The sequence below is a fragment of the Plecotus auritus genome (genome assembly GCF_963455305.1).
Source record: "Plecotus auritus genome assembly, chromosome: 9".
NCBI lineage: Eukaryota > Metazoa > Chordata > Mammalia > Chiroptera > Vespertilionidae > Plecotus > Plecotus auritus.
Genome location: NC_137783.1, coordinates 17,008,867 through 17,033,886, shown reverse-complemented (window position 1 = coordinate 17,033,886; position 25,020 = coordinate 17,008,867). Strand labels below are relative to the sequence as shown.

General features: G+C 39.1%; 1 protein-coding gene across 1 annotated transcript in view; it reads right to left on the bottom strand.

The window, feature by feature from the left end:
• The window catches only part of CFAP43 (cilia and flagella associated protein 43), a gene marked incomplete at its 5' end in the record, with an annotated part of 87,485 nt that overhangs the window by 53,493 nt on the left and 8,972 nt on the right, over nucleotides 1-25,020 (bottom strand). The window contains 7 exons of the mRNA XM_080640036.1: nucleotides 3,401-3,481; nucleotides 5,552-5,668; nucleotides 10,048-10,179; nucleotides 12,293-12,360; nucleotides 15,957-16,116; nucleotides 21,967-22,117; nucleotides 23,392-23,559. Of these exons, the coding sequence (XP_080496162.1) occupies nucleotides 3,401-3,481; nucleotides 5,552-5,668; nucleotides 10,048-10,179; nucleotides 12,293-12,360; nucleotides 15,957-16,116; nucleotides 21,967-22,117; nucleotides 23,392-23,559 (877 nt within the window). The remainder of the gene's footprint in view (nucleotides 1-3,400; nucleotides 3,482-5,551; nucleotides 5,669-10,047; nucleotides 10,180-12,292; nucleotides 12,361-15,956; nucleotides 16,117-21,966; nucleotides 22,118-23,391; nucleotides 23,560-25,020) is intronic.

Sequence of the window (25,020 nt, the reverse complement as noted above, 5' to 3'; positions counted from 1 at the left end):
CTGGCATCGGGCCGGAACACAAGGGCAGCTTTCTCTCAGAGGCGCTTGCAGCGATCGTTGTTCCTGCATAGTGCCGTGGGACACAGAGACCGGGGGCCTCTTCAGGCAGGGCTGATGGTCAGCCTTTACTGTTTTCTCCACCCTGGTGATTCCCTGAGACCCCCACCCCACCCAATTTACAACCCCACCCAAGCTGTGTGCAGAGGCTTTTGCATATGAATGGCCTGGCCTTTTGCAATCTAAAACCTAACATATTGCAGCTGGGTCAGAGAGCCCCAGAGCTTCCAAAAGACGGCCCAACGTTCTACAGCAGCTTGCATTGCTTCACAGCTGGGACTCATCTGGACACCTCCAAATCCCAAACTAAGAGGAGGAATCTGCAGATCTCTCCATAGCTCCTGCTGGGTGGCCTCAGGCAGTGGATGACTTTGCATCTTCTTGGAGATCCAAGAGCCAGTGTACACAGTGGTCAGAGTGAGACCACCCAGATTACAACTCTTCACATCCATAAGAGACACACTCACGGGGCAGACTCGGTGAGCGCCAAAGCCCCACTGAAGCAAGTTTTGCTCCATAAGGGTGTCTCCAGCACAATTCTCCCATCATAGACACAACTGATCCTCACAGCCAATTGGCTTGGAGTTCAATTCCTCCCAGTGATACCAACAGGAATCAAGGCTTAACTACAACAAGACTGTGCACACAGCCCACAAAGGAGTGCACCAAGAGTGTCCACCTCAGGTAATTAGGGAGGCTGAGCCACTGGGCCCTATAGGACACCTAGCACACAAAACCACTCTATCAACACAGGGAAGCAGCTAAAATGCGGAGACAAAGAAACATGTCACAAATGAAAGAAATGGAGGAAAGCAAACTACTGGATATAGAGTTCAAAACCACAGTTATAAGGTTTTTCAAGAATCTTCTAGAAACCTCTGAGAAATATAGTGAGACCCTCAAGGATATGAAAAAGGACCAACTAGAAATTAAGCATACACTGACTGAAATAAAGAATAATATACAGAGATCCAACAGTAGACTAGAGGATCGCAAGAATCAAGTCAAAGATTTGAAATACAAAGAAGCAAAAAACACCCAACCAGAAAAGCAAAAAGAAAAAAAGAATCCAAAAATATGAAGATAGTGTAAGGAGCCTCTGGGACAACTTTGAGCATACCAACATCCAATTATTGAGGTGCCAGAAGAAGAGATAGAGCAAAGTATTGAAAACCTATTTGAAGAAATAATGACAGAAAACTTCCCCTACCTGGTGAAAGAAATAGACTTACAAGTCCTGGAAGCACAGAGAACCCCAAACAAGAGGAATCCAAAGAGGACCACACCAAGACACATCATAATTAAAATGCCAAGGGCAAAAGAGAAAGAGAGAATATTAAAAGCAGCAAGAGAAAAACAGTTAGTTACCTACAAGGGAGCACCCATATGATTGTCAGCTGATTTCTCAACAGAAACTATGCAGGCCAGATGGGAGTGGCAAGAAATATTCCAAGTGATGAATAGCAAGAACCTACAACCAAGATTACTCTATCCAGCAAAGCTATCATTTAGAATTGAAGGTCAGATAAAGAGCTTCACAGATAAGAAAAAGCTAAAGGAGTTCATCACCACCAAAACAGTATTATATGAAATGCTGAAGGGTATTTTTTAAGAAGAGGAAGAAGAAAAAGGTAAAGATAAAAATGATGAACAACAAAGTGACAACAAATACATATCTATCAACAAGTGAATCTAAAAATCAAGTTAATAAAAAATCTGATGAACAGAATAAACTGGTGAATATAATAGAATCAGGGGCATAGAAAGGGAGTGGACTGACAATTCTCGGGGGAAAGGGACATGGGGGGTGTGGGAAGAGACTGGACAAAAATCGTACACCTATGGATGAGGATGGGACTGGGGATAAGGGCAGGGGTTGGGGTGGGAACTGGGTGAAGGGGAGCTATGGGGGAGGGGGGGAAAGAGGAACAACTCTAATAATCTGAACAATAAAGATTTATAATAAAAAATATTTTTATGGATTTTTTAGAGAGTGAGGGAGACAGAGATAGAAATGTCAATGAGAGAGAAACATAGATTGGCTATCTCCTACACATCCCCCACTAGGGATCGGCCCGCAACCTGAACATGCACCCTGACCGGGAATTGAACCGTGACCTCTTAGTTCATAGGTTGATGCTCAACCACCGATCCACACCAGCCAGGCTAATTTTATTTTTTAATTACAGTTTATAGTCAACATTATTTTGTATTAGTTTCAGATGTACAGCATAGTGATTGGACAATCATATAATTTACAAAGTGGTCCACCCAATATTCCAAGTATCCACCTTGTACCAAATATAGTTATATATATTATTGAATATATTCACTATGCTTTACTTTATTTCCTCGTAACTACTAGACAATTTTGTGACTATCCATTGAGAAACCCTCTTCTATTTACAGGGTTGAGTGGAATAGATCTGACTCTCATTTCAGGGCTGAGCTTAAGCCAAAGAGCATTTCTCATCCCCTTGTACACAGCGATTAGTTCAGGGATGTTTAAGATATTAGAAGACATTTACTAAGCCTTCTAAAAAGGAGTTTTAAAAATAAAAAATAAGTAAAAAGGAGAAACTTCTTTTCTCTCCCTCCTCCTACTGTAGTAGGCTCTCTTTCCTGATAGGCTGATGTGGGCTTGGCACCTGTGGCATTTAGGTACCACTAAAGGAAGCCTAAGTTGAAACTAAACACATAGTACTCAGACAGAAAAGATTCTTGGTAATACCATTTGAGTTGCTGGATTGAGCCTCAGCTGAGGCCAGACAAGTTCTATACTTTATAGCCTTTTGAACCCAAACCCCTACTTTTTAATTTTTGGTTCAAACTGCTTACAATGGCAATTTTCTTTCATTTCTAACTAATCCCCTTGAGCTTAGATGGGGCCATTTAACTAGTTATGGCCAAGAGGATATTTTATTTCTGAGTAACTGCGAATTCAAGACCCTCTAGCACTCTCTTCCCATGCCATGGACCAAGGAGCTATTCGTTGGTGGAGCCTCCATCGGCCTGTCTCCCTGAGAGCCTGCGTGGAGCAGAGACCCTGTCAATCCACAATGAAATTATACCATGAATGAGAGAGAAACCATTAGAATTTCAGAAATAACTGCAACCACAGAAAAACTTTTCCTTTCCTATACACCAGTGTAGTACCTCAAGTTCCATCCTCTGGGCTATAAAATATACTCTATACACAAGAATTACTCGAAATATATAAGGTAAAAATGCAATAAGGCATCTTAAACTGTATTGCCACAGACCACTGACAGGTGAATATGCAAAAGTAGATTGGTTTAGAATGCAATATATTTTTAAAAGTCCATTTATAAGGCATACTTACAGGGGTATTTAGAGAAAGCCTGCTGACACAAGTACCATCCTCTATGAACCAAATACAAACTTCCCCTGAATATGTGACTGTCTGCAAAAAAATTAAAAATAAAACTCTAAGTAGAAAACAAGACTCTGTTTTGGAAGCATGTTCTAAATGCTTCTCTAGTATGTCTATCATTATGATTATTTAGTATAAAATTTTATTTCACTTATGTGGATTATAATTACTTCACAATCTCGACATCAATACTTCTGATTTTAACAAACATTAACTACTATTTTTAATATGACTTAACTAACATAATTACTAATTAGGATTAGAAAAGTAAAATAAATACTTTTTCTGTGTGACATAATTGAGATAAAATTACTTAAAATTCAGTGGGATTATTGTCTAAAAACTTAGAAATAGAAAATCATACATTATTGATTTAACTAATAGACTTAGTTTTTAAGAGAAATTTTAGGATGACAGAAAATTTGAGCAGAAAGCATAGAGACTTTCCTCCTCCCCCATATACACAATTCCCATATTGTTGACATCTTGTATTAATGTGGTGCATTTGTTACAATTGATGAACCAATATTGATACATTATTGACTAAAGCCCATAGTTTACATCATGGTTCACTATTTGTGTTACACATCCTATGGGTTTTGACAAATGTATAATGACATGTATCCACCATCACAGGATCATACAGAATAGTTTCACTGCCCTAAAAATCCTCTGCTTCACCTCTTCATCCTTTCCTCCCTCCCTCCCCACTGGACCCCTGGAAACCACTGATCTTTTTCTCTCCATAGCTTTGCTGTTTCCAGAATGTTATATAGAGGGAATCATACAGCCTTATCAAATTGGCTTCTTTCGCTTAGCAATATGCATTTAAGTTTCCTCTATGTTTTTCATAGCTTAATAGCTCATTTCTTTTGAGTGATGAATAATATTCTATTGTATAGATGTATCACAATTTGTATATCCATTCTCCTATTGAAGGACATCTTGGTTGCTTCCTTTGGTATTCTTATTTTTGTTTCCCCCTGTTGTTTTTTTATTTCCCATGAAATTTCTTAAATAAGGTCTGAGATGTGCATATTTTTCCATTGCAATCCCCCTGGTACTGGCTCCAGCGTGGTTTCTACTTCTGGGCATCAGCTCCATAAGCTGTGATTCTCTGTATCTGTCTGTCTGTCTGTCTGTCTCTATAATTTTTGGGGCAGTGATCTTCCCTATGACCTCAATCTGATGGATCTAAGAAGAATTACTGATTTTAAATTCATTCAGCTTTTTTCTTGTTGTGAGGCTCCTTAAATGCTGGACTAGAATCCTGGAGTTTATATTGTTCATTTTTACAAATAACTTTAACTTTTTCACAAGATCAAGACTGAAAGCAGCTGGAAGTAACTGCAATGTGGTATGATTTCTGTTTTTTTTTTTACTACTATGGAGTAGGTAACATGAAAATGTGGATCAAGTATCTAAACCCTAAATGTGAAAATCTTGTATGGAATTTTTAATTGAGTTGAAACAAACATATGAATATACATAATGCTTATCAGAGAACACCTGGAGGAAAAATCATATAATCAGAACCTCAAGATTGGATGAAAATTTAAATGTTAACTATTCCATAATCTATGTATTTTTTACTTGTTAGAACTCCCCAAATCTTAATGGATTTGTTGATAAATCATATGAAAAGTAAAATATGTTTCTTGAGATCAGCAATAAGTAAATAGTTAAACACCTAGAAAAAAAGTTTCCTTTCTAAATGTAGAGGGTGGGCTTTTTCCTAAGTAGATGGAATTTATGTTTTGTGCATGGAAGCTCTTTCATTTTCATCTTCAGATGGTACTGCATCACTTTGAAAGAGGGTAAATGCTAATAATTAAACCAGTGTTGACTTGAAAGTTTGTATGGTGAATGCAAACAGAATGGCTCCTAAAATTTCTGTTGCTTTGGCAATAGAAATTAATGTTATGGAGTCCCAACATGATGATGTCATTCTAACTTGGGAATACATTTGATGGTGAAAGTGGTTGGCATTTCTATCACATCTTCAAGAATAATCTCTACCTCCTATTTGCATCAGTTTTCACACAAACTTCCAAAATCTCATCTTTAAATCCTACCGTGACACCATAAAATATTCTTTACCATGCAATATTCATTTCCAGGTGTGATCAAGTCAATTGCTTGAAACTTCCCATCACAAGCCTCTAGGATTTTATCCAAGGTTGGCTCCTCACCAAAAGTGTAAATATAAATAGATCTCTTTAAATATACCATGAGAGAGAAAAGAAAGAAAGGAAATTAATGGAATTATTGTGTGAGCAGTTCAACAAATACGTATTAAATGCCTCCTGTGAGTAAAGCACTAAATGGGACTAGGTGATAGAATATTAGAGATCAACTCCTTAAGGCACTGACCTTGAGAATCTTGAAATCTAGATGCATAATATGTTTATTGATTCACTCATCATAATCAATAAGTGGGACTTTATTCTTTTCTTCAATTCCAGGCATTAGTTTTTTAAGTTTTTCTGACTTAAAAATAATGTCTGTTGTGCACACAGAGACCTGTACAAAGCCATTTGTATAAACAATATATTTATCTTAAGGATATATATTTTTAATAAAAGTAAACCTAGTAAAGGTATATGTAATAAAGTACATAATAATGGTAAAAAAAATAATGTCTGTTGATGTGGAAAATTTGAGAAATGTGGAAAACTAGAAAAATTGTTAAGGTGAACTAAATCCTGTCACATACTAGATCATGGTGGACACCAATGAAAGCTTTTAATAAGCCTTTGTGGAAATTTGAAGATGTGGCCGAAGCTGTCACTTTATGACTTGTTTACCATTCCCAGCTTCCAAATTCACTTCTCAAAAAAAAAAAAAATCTATCCTGTAAGTTATGCATCTCTGCCAAGTAACTGTAATATGGTATGGTCACTTAACTAGCAATAAGAAGTCTGTTTTCTACTAATCACAAGTCCTTCAAGTTTGAGTTAAACATGAATATTTTTGTTCTTCTTTATATAAAAAAAAAAAACCAATTCTGTGGAGTCTAAAATCTGGTAGATATTTACTGATTTTACATGTCATTAATATTTCAACAAATATTAAATGGGTACACTGTGCCAGACACTGCTCTGCATGCTGGGGCTATATCAGAGGACCACATAGACATAAAGCCCCTGTCCTTAAGCAGCTTACATTCTACTGGGGGATCTGGTCACAGTGTGCTGATTATCACATGGAAGATATAGTCACTATTTCTTACTTATATTATTCCCACATAGATGCCAGCAGTTAGTGTAATTGAAATTCCTTTGAAATAACCTGCTTTTCTCTCTGACTTATTTTAAGATTTTCTCTTTGCTTTGGTTTTCAACAATTTCACTTTGTTAAGTCTAAAGTGGGTATCTTTTTATGTCTCCTGCTTAGGATTCATGGGGCCTCTTGAATCTGTAAATTCATGTCTTTAATCAGTTCTGGAAAATATCTCTTTAAGTATTGCCTCTGTCCCATTCTCTCCTCTCTGGGATTTTAATCAAACATATGTTAGATCTGTTCACTGTATCTTTCATGTCTCATACCCTTCCTTCCATTTTTCCTATCCTTTTGTGGCTCTGGACTATATTCTGAATAACTTCTGTTTTCCAGTTTATTAATTCTCTCTTTGGCTATGTCCAATTTCTATCAGACATATTCATTTAATTTTTACTTTGTCAGTATATTTTTCTTTTTTTGGAAGTTCTATTTGGGTCTTTCTCCCTTCTGTTATGTTACATTTTTTTAAGAAAATAATTTCATGTTCTAAATATTTTAAGTTTGTCATTTAATTGTTATTTATTAAAACACTACTGTCCTGGTGCATGGATTCGTACACATTAAAAGGAAATTAATTAGAAGAAATGTTATAATATTACTATTTGCATCTTCCTAATGAAAAGAATATAGGATTCTACAGAGTCTCCTATCTACCTACTCCAGGACTTCTGTGAGGATCAAATGAGATGAGGCACAGGAAAACTCTTCACAAACATTTGGTTAAACTGTAAAATGTTTGCACCTGGCTATAAAGCAAGTTGGGTTCCTGGGCTGAAGAAAGTTGAAGGAGGCTCGTTGCTAGAGAGAAGAAGCCGGGTGTTGCTACATGTCATCATTACCCAGCACCCACAGCGACCATTTCCAGGCTGGGCTGGGCTGTGGGCCGCATTTTGCGCCATGGGGTCTTGGCAGTGTTGGCTGCAATTTGGTGGGGTGGTGGCGGGGCCTGTGTCCTACTTGGGGGAAGCCAAGCGTTGGTTTGTAGGTGCCAGGTCTGTGGTGCCGTTTATTTTTAAACTAGAGTCCCGGTGCACAAAATTCGTGCACTTGGGGGCAGGGGGTCCCTCAGCCCGACCTGAGCCCTCTAGCAGTCTGGGAGCCCTTGGAGGATGTCTCACTGTCAGCTTAGGCCCTTCCCTATGGGGAGCAGGCCTAAGCTGACAGTCGAACATCCTTAGCGCTGCTGCAGAGGTGGGAGAGGCTCCCGCCACCACTGCTGCGCTTGCCAGCTGTGAGCCCGGCTTCTGGCTGAGCGGCGCTCCCCCTGTGGGAGTGCACTGACCACCAGGGGGCAGCTCCTGCATTGAGCGTCTGCCCCCTGGTGGTCAGTGTGTGTAATAGCGACTGGTCATTCCACCATTCGGTCGATTTGCATATTAGCCTTTTATTATATAGGATTATACAGGATGGCCAGTGCACGTCATGGCAGCTCCTGCATTGAGCGTCTGCCCCCTGGTGGTCAGTGCGCATCATAGCTACCGGTCGGACAAATGGACACTTAGCCTTTTATATATATAGATAGTGAGTACAGTTGTTTTAACTTCTGATAATTATCAGAAACTGAAGTCTTTCCATATTTAAATTCAAAATTTTTTTAGGTAGAAAATCATTGCACTACTATGTTTGTAATTCATCTAAAATTGTTGCCTAACAATATAAACTGCTGCTAATCTTGACCTTTGAACTCATTAATCAGGAGTTTTTCTAACAGTATAATTGAAGTGGACATTTGGCTTTATCCTGCATTTATTCCCCTCTCTTCTCTTATATAATCCATATTTTCCTTCGAGAACCACTCATAACCCCAATCTCAGTCCATGTTTGGGTGGGTTAACTCTACCCAGGGTCCAAGAGTAGGCCTAGCCAATCAGAGCCTAGAATCCATATGGACATAGTAATTGATAGATGGTGAGAGAGGTGACCCAAATTAGTACCAAGAGTCTAGATTCAAAGACATTTTTTCCATTTGGTATCTTTCCATCAAGGTCAACAAAAAGACTATAAACTACAGTTACGGACACCACAGGGGTGACTCTGCATGGGAAGGGGACAGCAAGAGGAAACAGAGCCAAGAGATGGCAGAGAAACAAGGCCAGTGGCTTTATGGGAGCTCCTGGGTTCGGATGAACTTGCGCTTTCAGTTACATGCACAAAAACAAAGTTCCCTTTGCTAGTAAAGCCTTTTCAATTCTTCCTTTTTTCTTGGCAACTTCAAAGAGTCCTGACTCTGGAGAGTATCATTATGCAGCATACTCTGCCCTTCATTCCTGTCATGCAATCTATAATAATAAAAGTGTAATATACTAATTAGACTGGATGTCCTTCCAGACAAAGCTGGGACTGCGAGGGAAGCCTGGTTCCCAGGTGACTGCCGGTGGCTGGACGGAAGCCTGGGTCCCGGGTGCCAGAGGGAAGCCAGTGCCAGCAGCAAGGGGAAGGAAGGCCTACTCTTGCACGGTTTTTGTGCATTGGGCCTCTAGTCCTATATAATAAAAGGGTAATATGCAAATTGACCAGACAGCAGAACAATTGGTTGCTATAACATGCACTGACCACCAGGGGGCAGATGCTCAACGCAGGAGCTGCCCCCTGGTGGTCAGTGCGCTCCCACAGAGGGAGCACCACTCAGCCACAAGCCAGGCTCATGGCTGGCAAGTGCAGCGGCGGTGGTGGAAGCCTCTCTTGCCTCCACGGCAGGCAGCGCTAAGGATGTCTGACTGACCACAGGACTAAGCCGTCAGTTGGACAACCCCCGAGGGCTCTCGGACTGCGAGAGGGCACAGGCTAGGTTGAGGGACCCCCCCACACACACCAGTGCATGAATCTTGTGCACTGGGCTTCTAGTGATCTACACTAATAAAAGAGAAACATGCAAATTATCACTCTGCTACGCCCACCAGCCAATCAGGAGGTAATATGCAAATTAGAAGGAGAAAGATGGCGGCCACCCAGCTGCTCCAGGTGCGGAGTGGCCGGGCGGGGCAGGACTCCTGCTATGAGAGGGATGGTGGGGTGGGGTGGGGGGTAGGGGGGGCGCGAATGGATCTACAGGAGCGGCACTCTGGCCACAGCGAAGACGAAGACTGCAGACTCCGGAGTCTGGAGCGAAGTCAAAGACGGCAGACTCTGGCCAGAGTCTGCAGCAAAGGCGGCAGACTCTGGCCGGAGCAAAGGCCTGTGTCCCAGGTGCCGGAGGAAAACCAGTTCTGGAAGCCAAGGAAAGGAAGGCCTATTGCACGAATCTCTTCATGCAACGGGCCTCTAGTATATTAATATCTAAAAACTGCACACTAAGAAATAGCCATCTAGCATACCTTCCCTGTTTGAATCAGCAACATTTTGTAACTGGGAGAAAACATCAGATGCTCCACAGGCTCTTCAACCTGAAGAAAATCTTCTACTTTGTAATTGGCATCTTTAATAATAAAAGAATACACAAAGCCATCCTAGAGACCAAAAACAATGAAATAAAGGCAGAAAAATCAGTTTCAGTCATTGCATAGTATACTTTCATTATCAGAGAAGCTAAGACTTATTACCAACTAATGTTTATTTTTGGAATAATCTGTGTTTACATTATCTAGAATGTCCGATCTTCTTACCTTTATTTAAGTAACTTTTTTTTGAGTAACATATTTTGCTCAACAGCTTTTATTTTATTTATTTATTTTTATATATTTTTATTGATTTCAGAGAGGAAGGGAGAGGGAGAGAGAAACGTCAATGATGAGAGAGAATCATTGATCGGCTGCCTCCTGCACTTCCCTTACTGAGGATGGAGCCTGCAACCCAGGCATGTGCCCTTAATTGGAATCGAATCTGGGACCCTTTAGTCCGCAGGCCGATGCACTCTATCCACTGAACCAAACCAGCTAGGGCTATCAAGACAACTTTTAACCATGGTTCCTGATCAAGTTTCAATTTTATCTCTTTGGTGATAAATTTTTCAGTTACCTAAAATTTTACTGACCTCTCCTTTCTTTGAACTTTTCTAGCATCTATCTTCTTATCATCTCCTTTATTATACAGAAGGCGGGGCAAATGAGGCACATTTTATTGTGTGGATTGTATATATAACAATCTCCTTACCTCAAAGGACACTAGTCTTAGTGTACTTTAATCATTGTTATATGTAATTTATTATCTCCCTAAATGGCCCAAGGATAGGGAGTGTGCTGTTTGTTTCCTTTATATTCTTCCAGTATGCAATAAAAATGAGTTAGTTGTTTGGTTGATCATGAACAGATTTAGGTAAATTTTACCACTCAAGAGGAATTTGAGTTACTTCTACAATAGTGAAGAGACTTTCGGCAAATTCATCCATAATTTCTAGGTTAGACCCCATTATAATTAAGAGTAAGCATTTGTGAGACGGCTGGGTTCATACACTGGGGGGATAGGGGCGAACATACCAGGTGCTTTCATCATTCTCTATCCCTCAGCAGAGCAGATGCTCAAATCCTTCCTTTAAATTAGTTTTAAGAAAACACTCAATGCAGACTAAATGTAGGAGTGGGGGTAGTCCTTGCAAGTTTGGGGGGAGGGTATTATGAACTGAGTGTAGGTTTATGAGCTCCAGATTGTTTCTCATTCATAGAGCTACATCTCTTACCTTGACAACACTGATTAGCTGCCCTTGAGGTCCTAAAGATGTGATTTGTGGCAACAGTAGTAGTCTCAGGACCAATAGACCTGAGATTTTAGTGTAGGTCAGCTCCAAACCTTAGCACTAATTACTACAGCATGGAAAAGTAACATGGTCAGACCTTTGTCATATGTACTGAGGCTGAGTGAACTCAGTAAGACATGGTTCTTTCATCAATAGTTTCTACTTGATGGGGTTTTTATGAGGAACAATAAGCTAATACAAGCAAGCACTTAGCATGGTGCCTGGCACCAAATAAGCACCAAATAAACAGTGGCTATTAATACTAATTCTACCATGGACAATCCTATATAATAAGAAAGGAATATGCTAATTATCCGTTATGCCCTGAGGTGTAATGACTGAATCACGGATCTGCAGGAAGGTGGGGCAGCGAACTACAAGCAGGTGGTGGAGAGCTACAGGAGGGCGGGGCAGCAGGCGGAGATCTACAGGAGGGTGGCAGTGACCTATTGGCACACGGATTTGTGCGCAAGGCTACTAGTAACATATAATACAGGTAAACGAAATGGGCACACAGAGGAGGCTAAGCTGAAGCTTTGACAAAAGGTCCCAGTTGTATCTGAAAACATCCTTTAAGTGCACAAACAGGAATGGAATTGGATGATGGATATTAAGTGTTTGGGGGAGGCATGGTTTTTAAAAATTTTATTTTTGCCTATTTGCAATGAGGTAGATATGTGGTAGTTCATTATACTGTGATCACTAGTTTTATATATATTTGAAATTCTTCATAGCAAAAAGTTTTATAATAGCATCCAAAAAGGACAACTTCAATTAATAATCACTACAGAACCTGCCATCCCAAATTATGGCTCATAATAGTAAATGGCAACAAATGAAAATTATATATTTTCTTGAAAGCAATTAATTTTTAAGAAAAAATACATTACAATTCCAGAAGCAAGCACACCTCCCTTCTGATATGCTATGGTGATCGGACTGATAAGATTTCTTCTACCTTTTAGAAAAGAAAAACAAGGAAAACAGGTGACACAATTAAAAGTACAATACAGAGTAATTCATCTCATTTGATTTCTTAGGACTATTTCTTTGTAATCCTTTTTTTCTGAAAATCAACTTCATATTAGAATATGTACTCTGATGTCTCCCAAACAATGAATAATAAAAGCTGCTTAGCAATGATTACTGATATAAATCACACAAGTCTTTTTAAGGTCAGTATCATCAGATCTATGTAACTAACATTGTAAAATTATTATTATTATATTATTATCACCAAGATGTATACTTAAGATTTATACATTTTATGGTATGTAAACTTATATATATCAGTAAATAAAGAAGATAAAAGAAGGTAAAATGTTCTATAAGAGCATTTGTTATTAATAAGATATTGTCCTTGGATGTTGTATACCTGAAATTAATATAATAGTATATTGCTGGGGTATTCCTCAGCATCTAGAAGGTTTCAGGAATCTGGAGAAGGGCTGTGAGTAAATTAATAAAGAGACTAGATGTGAAATATAAATTTGGACGGCATTTTGGGGAGCCAGAGGAGACCTAGCTTCAGTAACCAAGTTCTCTGAATCTCTGCACCCAGGGCTCTTTTTTCACACATTTTTCTCTATAGCAAAGCAGATATACATATCAAAGGTAAGGTTTGGTAAATAGTAAGATTATCATGTTGGGGGAACTGCCCTCAGCTGTCTGGCAGCAGGCAATAATATATGCAGATCCTTCAGGTTTGGGGAAGTGCTTTCGGCTATTCCAGCAGCAGGTAATATGATTCAGCCCTGCTGAAGCCTCAAAGTTCACCAACTTTCTAATGAACTTCTTGCATTTATGACCTGCTGGAATTAGCCCCCAGCAGTATATATTAATTAGACTTCAATAAAACGATATATTGTCCTTGAGGGGAAATAGCAAAAGCATATTACTTGTTATTTAGGTAAAACATGAGAACCACAAGATCAAAAATTCAGATGGCATGCATGAAATTATTTGTTTTCTACATACTAGGTGCGTGGCCTTATGCCAGATGCTAAAAGGACAATGTCCTTTCTTCAAGCACTAGTCACCTCCCAGCAGTCTCTTTTTTTCCAATCCAACTGCCACTAGAATCCTGCTTCTTATGACTCCTTCCCTGGTGGAGGTGCCTGCTTCTTACAGCCACCTGCTACTAGGATCTTCCTTTCTGAATGATGGCTAAATTAATCTCCCCAAGCACAAGTACAGTTGGGGTACCTCCCCATCCAGGCATTTTTTATGTCTGCCTGTCAGCTGAATTAAGTATAAACATCTTAGCCTTATGTTCAAGGTCAGATATGGTATATCAGATGACCCACTACCTCTGTGTAAAACTTGATGCTCCAGACAAACTGGACAACTTTTTGTGTCTCCACTACCCCAGGTTTTTGTCTACATAGATACCATTGCCAAAAAGTCCACCTACCCTTTTCTCTGCCTGTGAACCCATCCTTCAAGGGCCATTTCAAGGGCCGCTTTCAAAATAACTTACCTTTGCCTGTTTCCCTGCTCTGAATCCCCACAGCACTTTGTGAAGTTCTCCCTTAGTGAAATCATCCTAACCTACCAGACTGTAATTAACTGACTACTTGTCTTATTCTCTTTACTAAAATAGAAATCACTTGAAAGTAGAGATTATAAGATTATATATTTGCCATCTCTGTCAATTCTGAAGCATCTTGCATAGTATCTTACACATTATAGAGGTTAGATAAATATCTATTTTGAAAGCATTATATTATCCCATGGAAAGTATTAGAAATAGTATACAGGAAGAAAGTATACAATATATAACTACCATGATTAAGTTCTAAATTGGGTATAACATATTACAAGTGTTTTAGGAATTTGGAAATGAAAAACCTTTTTTTTTATAATTTAATTTACAAACACATACAGGTGCTAATTTACTCTGTAGAAATCTCTGGGATTAAATTTTGGAGCCAAAGGATGATTAAAATGCAGTTCCTAACTTCAAAGAGTTGATGACTAGAGGGAAAGACAAGCACATGGAACATTGTAATAGCTCACGATGAAGCTCTAAGAAAGCAGTGAATCTGAAGGAACCCCAGACAGGGGCACCTAATTATGCCTGAAGGTTGAGGTGAGAACAGGGAGAGCGCCACAGAGGACAATTTCACCAGGTAGAAAAGAAAGACATACTAGACAAGGGTAACGGCAAATAGTAGAAGGCAGAATTTGGGAAGAGCAGAGGAATAATGAGAACTTCTAAAAGTGTCAAGTGGGAACAGGTGATAGTGGAAATACAGGCCACAAAAGAGGTTTACTTTTCAGAGAGCTGTGGGATGGCATTGTGGATGCGAGATTAGAGAGCCAACCAAGCCGGAGGCTACAGGTGAGAGTGAAAGGAAGAAAGAGGGTCTAGGGTAGGAAAGTCAAATCTAATGGTCTCAAGTTTTATCAGTGACGTGTGAGTCAGGGAGTGGGAGAGGGCATAGTTGAAGGACACTGCAGTTTGGGGAAACTTGCTGTAGGGGGTGATGTTTGAGCTGGGAATTGGAGGGTTCAGAGAGTAAAGTGGGAAGGCAATGAGTAGGAGGCATGTCTGCAAAATTATGGGAAGAACTGACTGTTTAGACAGAAGACTTGTACTGGGGAGTAGTGGGAACTAATACTAATGGGGCAGGTAAGATCAGATCGGAGAGAGCTTGAAAGCAAGGTGGAGCAATCCTTGAATTACATGTTAAAAAACAGTCTTTAAGAAGAGCAGTTTGGCAGGGATGGGCTGCCTGGTTTGAGTCAGTTGTTGATTAAAGTCAATTAAGTCAGTCCTAAGGTTGTTGCAAAAATCAAGGTGTGAAATAATAAGAGCAAAAGGAATGAAGAGTGCAATGGACACATTGGAGAAGCTTGCCCTGGAAAGGTTTTCTTTTCAAAGGGTCTATACCGAGCTGCTTCTGTGACCCAGGCCCAACTCTGGACTGAGCTGATAGGACCAGGAATGGACACCCGATCTAAAAAGCGTAGATCAGGTTCTCTTAGAAATTCTAACCACTTAACATAAAGGTAATTTTCAAGATGGCAGTTGAACTAAGAAGACTATTATGGAGAAAGGGTTGAGAGGGTAAAAGTCAGAAAAGAACACATTAGCTTATTAAGCAGAACAGGCATATTATGGAAAGGGATATAGCAAAGTAGCTAACAACCTGGACTCTGAAGTCTTATAGCCTGGGTTTAGGTTTCAGCTCTACAGTTTACTAGTTATGTGAATTCAGGCATATTTGCTAACCTCTCAATGCCTCCATTTCCTCATCTATATCACGGAGATAAAAATGTATCTCCCTTGTAAAACTGTTCTGAGGATTACATGAAATCTGCATTATAGAGTGACAGCAGAATGACTAGAACATGTAACATTTAAGAAACATTAGCTAGCTAGAAGGTATGGGACTTGGTAACGTAACTAACTACAGGATAAAGGAGGAGATGGAGTCAAAGATGTCTCCAAGAAAGAGAAAAATAGGAAAAAACACACATTCACCTTCAAGTGCAAAACCATCACCAATGGCTACGCTTCTGGGAATATGAAGCAAAGCAGTTTCTCACCCATTGATGATATGTCTTCTATCTTCTCAAGCACAGTCACCTTCAGGTTTTCTCCACTAATCATTAAAAGATGACCCTCTTCACTGCCAACGTACAGCTCACTTTGTGGAGTCCAGCAGTGCATAGTTGGGTGAAGCAAAGGATATAGATCATCTTTGGGCTTTGAAGAAAGATTAGAAACCTTGTGTTAAAACAACAATTATGGCCTAACAGCCAGAGAAATACCCATCAAATCAATTTCCAAGAGGGAAAAAATGAATATGTACATACACACCTCCACTGGCCCCACCATTTGCCAAGAGTTAACTGAACTTCCCTTTCTTTCTCTACTTCTCTACATTTTAATTCACTAGGAAATAAAAAGGCATTCTTGTCACCTTCATTTTTCTAGTGGCACTCAGAGATCTAGTGTCACAGATTTTCGTGCATTTTGAGTAATAACTTATACACTGTTTCTTGGTAGACTTTTTTGTATCTTGAATCTAAGAGAGTCATGGTCTAACTACAATCACCATTTCTGAGGAAGACTTTCATCAATATTTTTCCCTCCTGATTCTGCAGGTCTGCTTTTCCTGAAGTGGCTATGGAGAGGTCTCCCTAGATCAGTGGTTCTCAACCTTTTTAATGCCGCGACCCTTTAATACAGTTCCTCATGTTGTGGTGACCCCCAACCATAAAATTATTTTCGTTGCTACTTCATAACTGTAATTTTGCTACTGTTATGAATCGTAATGTAAATATCTGTGTTTTCCGATGGTCTTAGGCGACCCTGCTAGCGGTCCTCAACCTGTGGGTCGTGACCCACAGGTTGAGAACCGCTGCTGTAGAGCCGGAAAACACAGATATTTACATTAGGATTCATTAACAGTAGCAAAATTACAGTTATGAAGTAGCAACGAAAATAATTTTATGGTTGGAGGTCACCACAACATGAGGAACTGTATTAAAGGGTCACGGCATTAAAAAGGTTGAGAACCACTGCCCTAGATCCTCTGCTTAGTTAGCTTTCATAAGGAATGAAAAGAGTACTCCTTGTCTGATTCTGGTGGCCTCTCAAATGCGGTTCATGAAACATCCTGTGACTTTGCATGGAAAACTCAAAGAAAAATGCACAAAATCTATGGAATGTACCTAGAAAAAAAGCTGGCTTTGTAGACTAAAAATAATATGGGTCAAGGATCTAAGGCAAATTTTTCCTATAAAGGACTACGTAGCAAATATTTTAAGCTTTGTGGACCACATAGTTCTCTGTCACATACACCCCCACTCTTTTTTTTTTAACAACCCTTTATAAAGTGTAAAAGACATTCTTAGGTTGGGGCCATACGAAAGCACATTATAGTCTGTTGGTTGCTCTCTTAACTAGTAATACCTCAGTATTAAGCCTCTTGCAGTGTTAAATGCTTGTGTCCAGCAGAGCAGAGGCCACTCCCCCTTTCTGTAAGGACAGAGCAGGTCTCATTGTAAGCCTGGGACCACCTGCTCTCTTCCTGGAGGTCAAGGTAGTTGTAACAGCTATTTGGGGCATGTCTCTCCCTCTGCCCCAGACTGATTAAGATTGTGAACTCAGGACAAAATAATATGGCACTCCCTTCTTTCTATTTAAACCAGTCAAATATATGGAGCTTACATTTGTTTGTTTGTTTATTTAATTTGTATTGGGAACATAATGTTAAGTACTATCTGAGCTCTTTGTTATGCTATACTATTTTTAGAATTGCATTAGCTACAACATAATGTCTTTGTTTTCTTGAGGTGTCGTACACCCATTGGAACAGAAAATATTAATATGCCATTAGCCAAATTATCAGAACTGCTAAATTCCTTGGAAGTTACATGCTTATTTCATTCACTTATTCATTCATCTAACAAATATTTATTGGATACTTATTATATTCCAGGCTCTATTCCGGGCACAGGAATGTAGCAGTGAACAAAACACACAATAATCCCTGCCTCCTCATACATTCTGGTGAGGGGAAATAGAGTAAAAATAAGTTAAGGAGTTAAATATATAGAATGTTATGTGTTGAAAAGTACTGTAGAGAAAAATAAAGCAGGGTACGTTGGAATTGGTTCTACAGTTGGGGAATACTTCAAACCATACAGACAGTGATTTTTCTACTCAATATTTTCCAATGTATGCAAGTCACCTTTCTAATAAATACTCAGTTAATTTAATAAAATATTATATACCACTCTTTTAATTTAGTAAAGGTTTGTCGTTTCAAGGTAAAGTACATGTGAGACTATCAAAGTAACTATATCTAGTAGATTCTCAACTTATATAAGTTTGTTGCATAATTGCACAAAGGCATTATGCCAAGTCCTAAGGAATTCTTCTTCTCAATAGGATAATCAACTATTGAAAGAACTAGTATCAATAAATAACAGAATTAGAAAACTGGGCAGGGTATAGTAGAGGGGTGTGTTTAAATATCACAGGTGTATCCATGTGAATTATCATTTGGGATGGACCTTGAAACATGACTAAGGTAGAAACCACATATAGGAACAATCATCATAATAATTTTGAAAAAGATAGACTGACTTTGATTATATAATTGGTCTTTTTTATGTCCTCATACCCTTAGATTGTTAGAAAATAAAACTTGAATAACAAATTGGCCATCCAGTAAGCCAAACAAAGGGACAAAACCACCCTGGATTAAACTGCTACTAATTAATGACATTTTTGTGATGTCTGAGATTTGACACATTGAAAAGAATTACTCACTGAATCCCATAAAGTAATCACCATTATTTAAAAGTTTATTGGGTTGGCTTAATGACATATAACCTTAGACTATAAATCACAAAAAGACAGACTCTTCCTGGTATTGCAATGGGCCTAAAATCTTAAGAACACATATAGCTAGTTCTCACAATGCCAGTGAGTCTGTGCATATGCAACAAAAGGTGAGGATTGAAACTGAATTTTCTGGCCTTGGCATGTTAAACTAATATTATATGTGGCTTTTCTTACTTGAAGATAATCCTGGGCTTGTCTTCCTAATACTTCCTTTCATCAATAAATATGTTCTGTGACATATAAAAATAAATGTGATATTATATGGATTATGTGAGTAGAAACAATTTTTAATTCTGAAAATTTTGAGAATTGTAAAAGAAAAGGTGCTGATAGTATGTTAAAATATTTGTTGATAACACCAACTCCTTGTGTAGTCTTCTGGAATCATAACTCAAACATTTTGGTCACTTGAAGACCAAACATGAAAATTTTGAGTCCAAGTTAATATTGTTTCAGAAAACGTGACACCTGAATCTGTTTCAGAAAACTTGAGTTTATAAAAGAGATTCCTATTTAGCACCTTTTTAAAAAAGGTAGATGGAAAAAGGAAATTGGATAGTTGAGATTAAACTGACTATTTTGGATCCAATTTCTAGCCAGATAACATCTGCCTTTGATTTCCACCATGCTACTCCTAGGCACCTTTCTAATGCCCTAAATAAGTTGTGTAATGTGACACAGGCCTATTTAAGGGCCTATAATGTGCTTAAGACTCTTATGTAGATCAAGTCATCACTGTATCTTTGCCATTGATACCCAGGTCACAAGAAATGCCATTCAAAGGAAGGAATAGAATCAAGACATTTGAGATCTATTTTATGCCTTCACTCATTGATTAGAAATTAATGTTTTAGCCATTTTTCTTTATCTATAAGATGGAGAAATATTGAAAAAGTTAATTTCTTATTTAAATACAAAATATATGGCTTTATTAATATTCCCTGTATGATTTAGAGATGTCAAACTTAAACATTAAATTTCTGTCTTCAGAAAAAGGTTAAAATGCACTGAGTACAAAAGTCCTAGGAAATAAAGATGTCTCTTTAATTTTTTAAAATGGTAACTCCACTTTTAAATATTTAAGGAAGGCATTCCCATAGCATTTTTCAAATGACAAGGACAATTGCCTGAATTTTAAATGTTGTATGTACTGTTAATCATGTTGGTGCAAAATGTGAAAGACTGAGGGCTCCTAAAGAAAAACAAAAAAGAAAATATTTGAGATAGTTGACTATTTGGAGTCCTAGGTATCAAATACTAAACATATAAACTTTTTTTTTAAAAGTTGTAAAAACCCTTATGGCTGATTTATTTGTGTTTACTTTGCTGCCCCACTGTGGCTGAGTGTGGTGTATTTCCAAGGCTAAGATCTGTACTGTTAAAAGGAATTAGTCACTCTCAGTAATTTAAATGAGTGAATAATTGTCATTCTTTAGAAGAAACACAAAGAGCATACAACCCTTTCTCTTGCTTGTCAGAAATTTTTAAATAAATTACCACATTGAATTATTTTTAACATCCATAGCTTAATTCTCTGCAGTGGTAAAACATTTGGGAACCTCTCTTTTATTCTTGACCTGGAGCTTTAACGCAAGCATTAGCATAATGTAGTCCAGAGAGGCTTAGTTTCAGCTCCTTACCTTCACCTCAAAGACCCTGCCTGTGCTCCTCTCTGCTCCCTGCCTCCCTCCTGAACATCACCTGCACCTCACTCCCCCTCGTACAAGGGGCTCAGCCCTCGCAGCCACGGTGGCTACCTTGGCCCTCGCAGCCCCGGCTTCATCTGGAAGGTCATCCAGAAGTATGTCCAGAAGGTCGTTTGTCCAGTCTAATTAGCATATTACACTTTTATTATTATAGATTATTATAGATGTTCCAGCTACTAGTACATGGCCTTTTCTCTGCTCCCTGGACATACTCAATTCTTTTCTTCCCCTAGGACCTTTGTCTATGTAGTTTCCTTTTCCTAAACACTCTACCCTGCTTGTAGCATGAGTAATGCCTCCTGGTCCTTAAAGTCTCAGTTTAACTGTCATCTCCCCAAAGGCCTCCCTTGACCAGCATGTGTTAATCTTGTCCTCACCTCCATTCTCCACTTTTCCTAAAATAATTACCACATTTTTCAATGATTTAATGTCTCTCTTTACTTTTGGTATTGTTACTCTGTCTTCCTGATAAAATGTAAGCTCCAAGAGGCAGGGATTATTATGCCTGGTTGGTCATCATATGACCCCATTGCCTAAAACAGTTCCTGCTGCATAGGAGGAGCTTGATAAATTTGTTGAATGAATGAGTGTGCAACTGCTGACAAACTCCCTTTTGAAACTTTCTTCCACTGTTTTCCACAGTCTTGCTCTTTCCTGGATTTGCTCCTATTCTGTGGCTGTTCCTTCTCAGATTCATCTTCCTTCTTCCTTCTTTTGGCAGTCAGTTTCCTCTCTGGCTCTCTTCCCTGACACCCTCTGTCTCCTTTTTATCGCATCCCACCCCTCAGTGCTTCTACTCTGTGAGAATGACTCTGACATCTTATGTCTGCAGCCCTGACTTCTCCCTAACAGTAAGTCACTTTGCTGACTTCTGCCTGGCATCTGCAGCTAGAGGCATTCCCAGCACCCCATATTTGGTATGTCCAAAATTGAAATCACATCTGGGCTCCCAGTGTCATTAGCAGTGCCATTATCTTCATCCAGTCTTCATGTCTCATGGTGTCCAGGCTAATCTGTATTAAAAACCAGGATGATCCTCTCTATTCTGCATGTCTCATGGGATGATCATCCTATGTAATAAAAGGCTAATAAGCAAATTGACCAAACGGCAGAATGATCAGTTGCTATGATGCACACTGATCACCAGGGGACAGACACTCAACACAGGAGCTGCCCCCTGGTGGTCAGTGCACTCCCACAGGGGGAGTGCCGCTCAACCAGAAGCTGGGCTCACAGCTGGCGAGCCCAGCAGCAGTGGTGGGAGCCTCTCCCACCTCTGCAGCAGCACTAAGGACCCCTCGGGGGATGTCCGACTGCTGGCTTAGGCCCAGGGGGAGTGGGCCTAAGTCGGCAATCAGACATCCCCTGAGGGGTCCTGGACTGTGAGAGGGTGCAGGCCGGGCTGAGCGCCCCCTCCCCCCTCCAAGTGCATGAATGTCATGCATTGGGTCTCTAGTGTGAAGATAAATAGGAAGACATGCCAGATCATTACCCTGAAAGTTTCAGCCTCTTCACCTACTAGCCCGGCAATGGCTGACAGTGGGAGGACAGGTCCATAGATAAGATCCTTGGGCAACGATTCAGGGAAAATTATGTCTTTTTCATTAAAATATGACCCGTCTTCCATAGGTAATTTTACCGATCTATGGAAAAAAGAAACATTAGAATAAATTTATTTACTATATTTACATTTCTCTTAAGACAGTTTTCAAATATTGCAGTTTCAAGGATGTATATGGCCAACATCTCTTTAGTCTTTATTTGGGGGAGTAGGGTCAGCTCAGGGGCATCTTGAATCTTTGAATTCTTTTCAACAAAGACACCATTATCATCAACTATCACCAGGACATGAGTCATAGAATTTCTCTCTCTCTTTTTTTTAATCCTTACCTGAGGATAATTGATTTTAGGGACAGAGGAATGGAGAGTGAGAGAAGCATTGATGAGAAAGAGAAACATGGATTGGTTGCCTCCCATATGCATCCCAAACCAAGGATTGAAACCACAATGTAGGTGTGTCCTGACTGGGAATTGAATTTGCAAACTTTTGGTGTATGGTACAATACTCCAACCAACTGAGCCACCTGGCCAGGGCTAGAATTTCTCTTTGACCCAGTTTTATTTAAATAGGTCACTCCCGTGATCCACTATATGCAACTACCCTTTTGTTTATAGATAATGTGGCTAAAGATATAATCTATATATAAAATTTCCATATCTAAAAGTTTCTTATTTTTGATATTTCAGTTGGGCATCAAAGTAATAGGAGCAAAAACTCAGAATTGTTCTTTTTATATAATAGGCATGTTTTGAAATAGTAATAGCAAATAAATTTTTGGAAAATTAAACCATGCTGTTTTTAAAAGCTCTAAGAGGACTTGCTATTTAAAAGAAATTGATTGGAAATCAAGTCATAGAGAATCTTTTTGGAATGCAAACAACCACTCCAATGTCATTATATTTGTAGAAAGATGTGATAACTTAAGATGTATGGATAAAGACATTTAATTCATCATATTGATCCAATCAACATTATATGAATACAAAGTCCATCACTGTATCTATATAGTAAAAGCCCAGTGACCTTTATGGTGGAACGACCAGAATGACTGGTTGCTTTGATGCACACTGACCACCAGGAGGCAGACGCTCAATGCAGAAGTTGCCTCCTGGTGGTCAGTGCGCTCCCACAGCGGGAGCACTGCTCAGCCAGAAGCCGGGCTCACATCTGGTGAGCACAGTGGTGGCGGCGGGACCCTCTCCTGCCTCTGCGACAGCACTAAAGAGCGAGCAGGCGGGCGGTCAGAAGCGAGGGGTCCTGAATTGCGAGAGGGTGCAGGCTGGGCTGAGGGACACCCCTTCCCCGCACAAATTTCATGCATCAGGCCTCTAGTTGTATTACAATGAAGTCTCTCACTTTGCTTTGAGATAATGGTCCTGGTTACTTCTTTCAATGGTCCACACAGTCACTGAACTTGGACTTGACAAGCACAGCTGGCGCCAATTCATGGGGTTAAAGGTCATCTGGCTCACATCTACACCAGGTTGTGACTTCTTGCACAAAATGACACCTAATTCCCAGTTCCTTAGAGAAAAATTGCATTTGGTAAAAAAATAATTAATTTGAATTTCATATATTGAGAATATTTATCTAATTATATGAAAACAATTTACATAAATTGTGACTTTATTATATAATTTATATAATCTATGGTATTAATATCACGTTAATAAAATAATTATAATTATCATTAAACTGTACCTGTTAAAGAAAGCAAAATAACTATTTTTAAAAAATATTACTCATATGCTACCAAGTCTATTTTATCTTCCTTATTTAATTTGTATTTAACTCATCCAAATCTAGAAAATGTAATATAAATGTAGGTATCTAAATAAATGTAGGTATCTAAATAAATGTAGGTATCTATATCTCTATAGTATATACAAATACTCTATGATACTGGGTGTACTGTATACATTGATGCCAATTGATCATTTATTGAGTTTTTTCAATCACAGTACCAGTACTTTAAAATGTATTAATTGGTTTATTCACTTGAGAGAATGTCATAAATGCCTACTGTGAGCAAGGTCCTTTGCTAGATGAAATAAAAAGAAAAAAATTAATGTAAGCTATCCCCCCACATACAAGCAGCCAGCACTCCATTCAGAGTTGTGACTGTGAAACTAGAACTAATATTTATTAAGCTCGCTTGGTCTTTTGGCTTCCTCTGCTTTTGCCTTCTTCCATCCTCATCCCAAATGTCCTGTCCATATGTCAATCATTCTATTGCTAGTATTGCTGCTTCCTTGATCTTTAGACTTTCTGCCTCAGATAACTGGCAAAAATTGTCACGCCTGGATGGATACAACTGAAAGCCTGGGGTAGGGAGACATAGGAAGGTCATAGGACTATGTGTGTCAGTGACATTATCAATTCCTGGTTACTGCATTCACTGAAGCCTCAATACAACGTTTGATCCTACTATTTCTCTGGTGATTGCTCTCTCCTATTCTCTAAAGTGGTTGTATTTAATGTTCTCCATTTTCCTCATAGCCCTCACACCTGGATCTCAGACTTGTAGTGTCCACAATCATGAGACAATACACTCTGCTGTTTAAGTCACTCAGTTTGTGGTACTTGGTTAATGGTAGCCCTAGCAAACTAATACTTCCATTGACAGGTGAGTAGATAAACAAACTGTGGTATACCTATACTATGAAATAGGAAGGAATAAACTATTGATACACATAGCATAAGAGTTTAAAAATAAGACAATTCAAAATAATTATGTCGCATAGAAGATGCCAGATCCCCCGAAAAAGGGTATACAATGTATGACTTTTTGTATATGAAATTCTAGAAAACACAAATGAATCCAGAGTGACAAAAAGCATATCAGTGGTGGACTGGGGGCAGGGGGCAGGGCAGTGACAGAGTAAGAGTATGTGTGACAAGGGCCAATAAGGAAGGATCTGAGGGCCACAAAGAAACTTTTGGGGGTGATGGATATACTTATTATCTTGATTACGGTGATGGTTT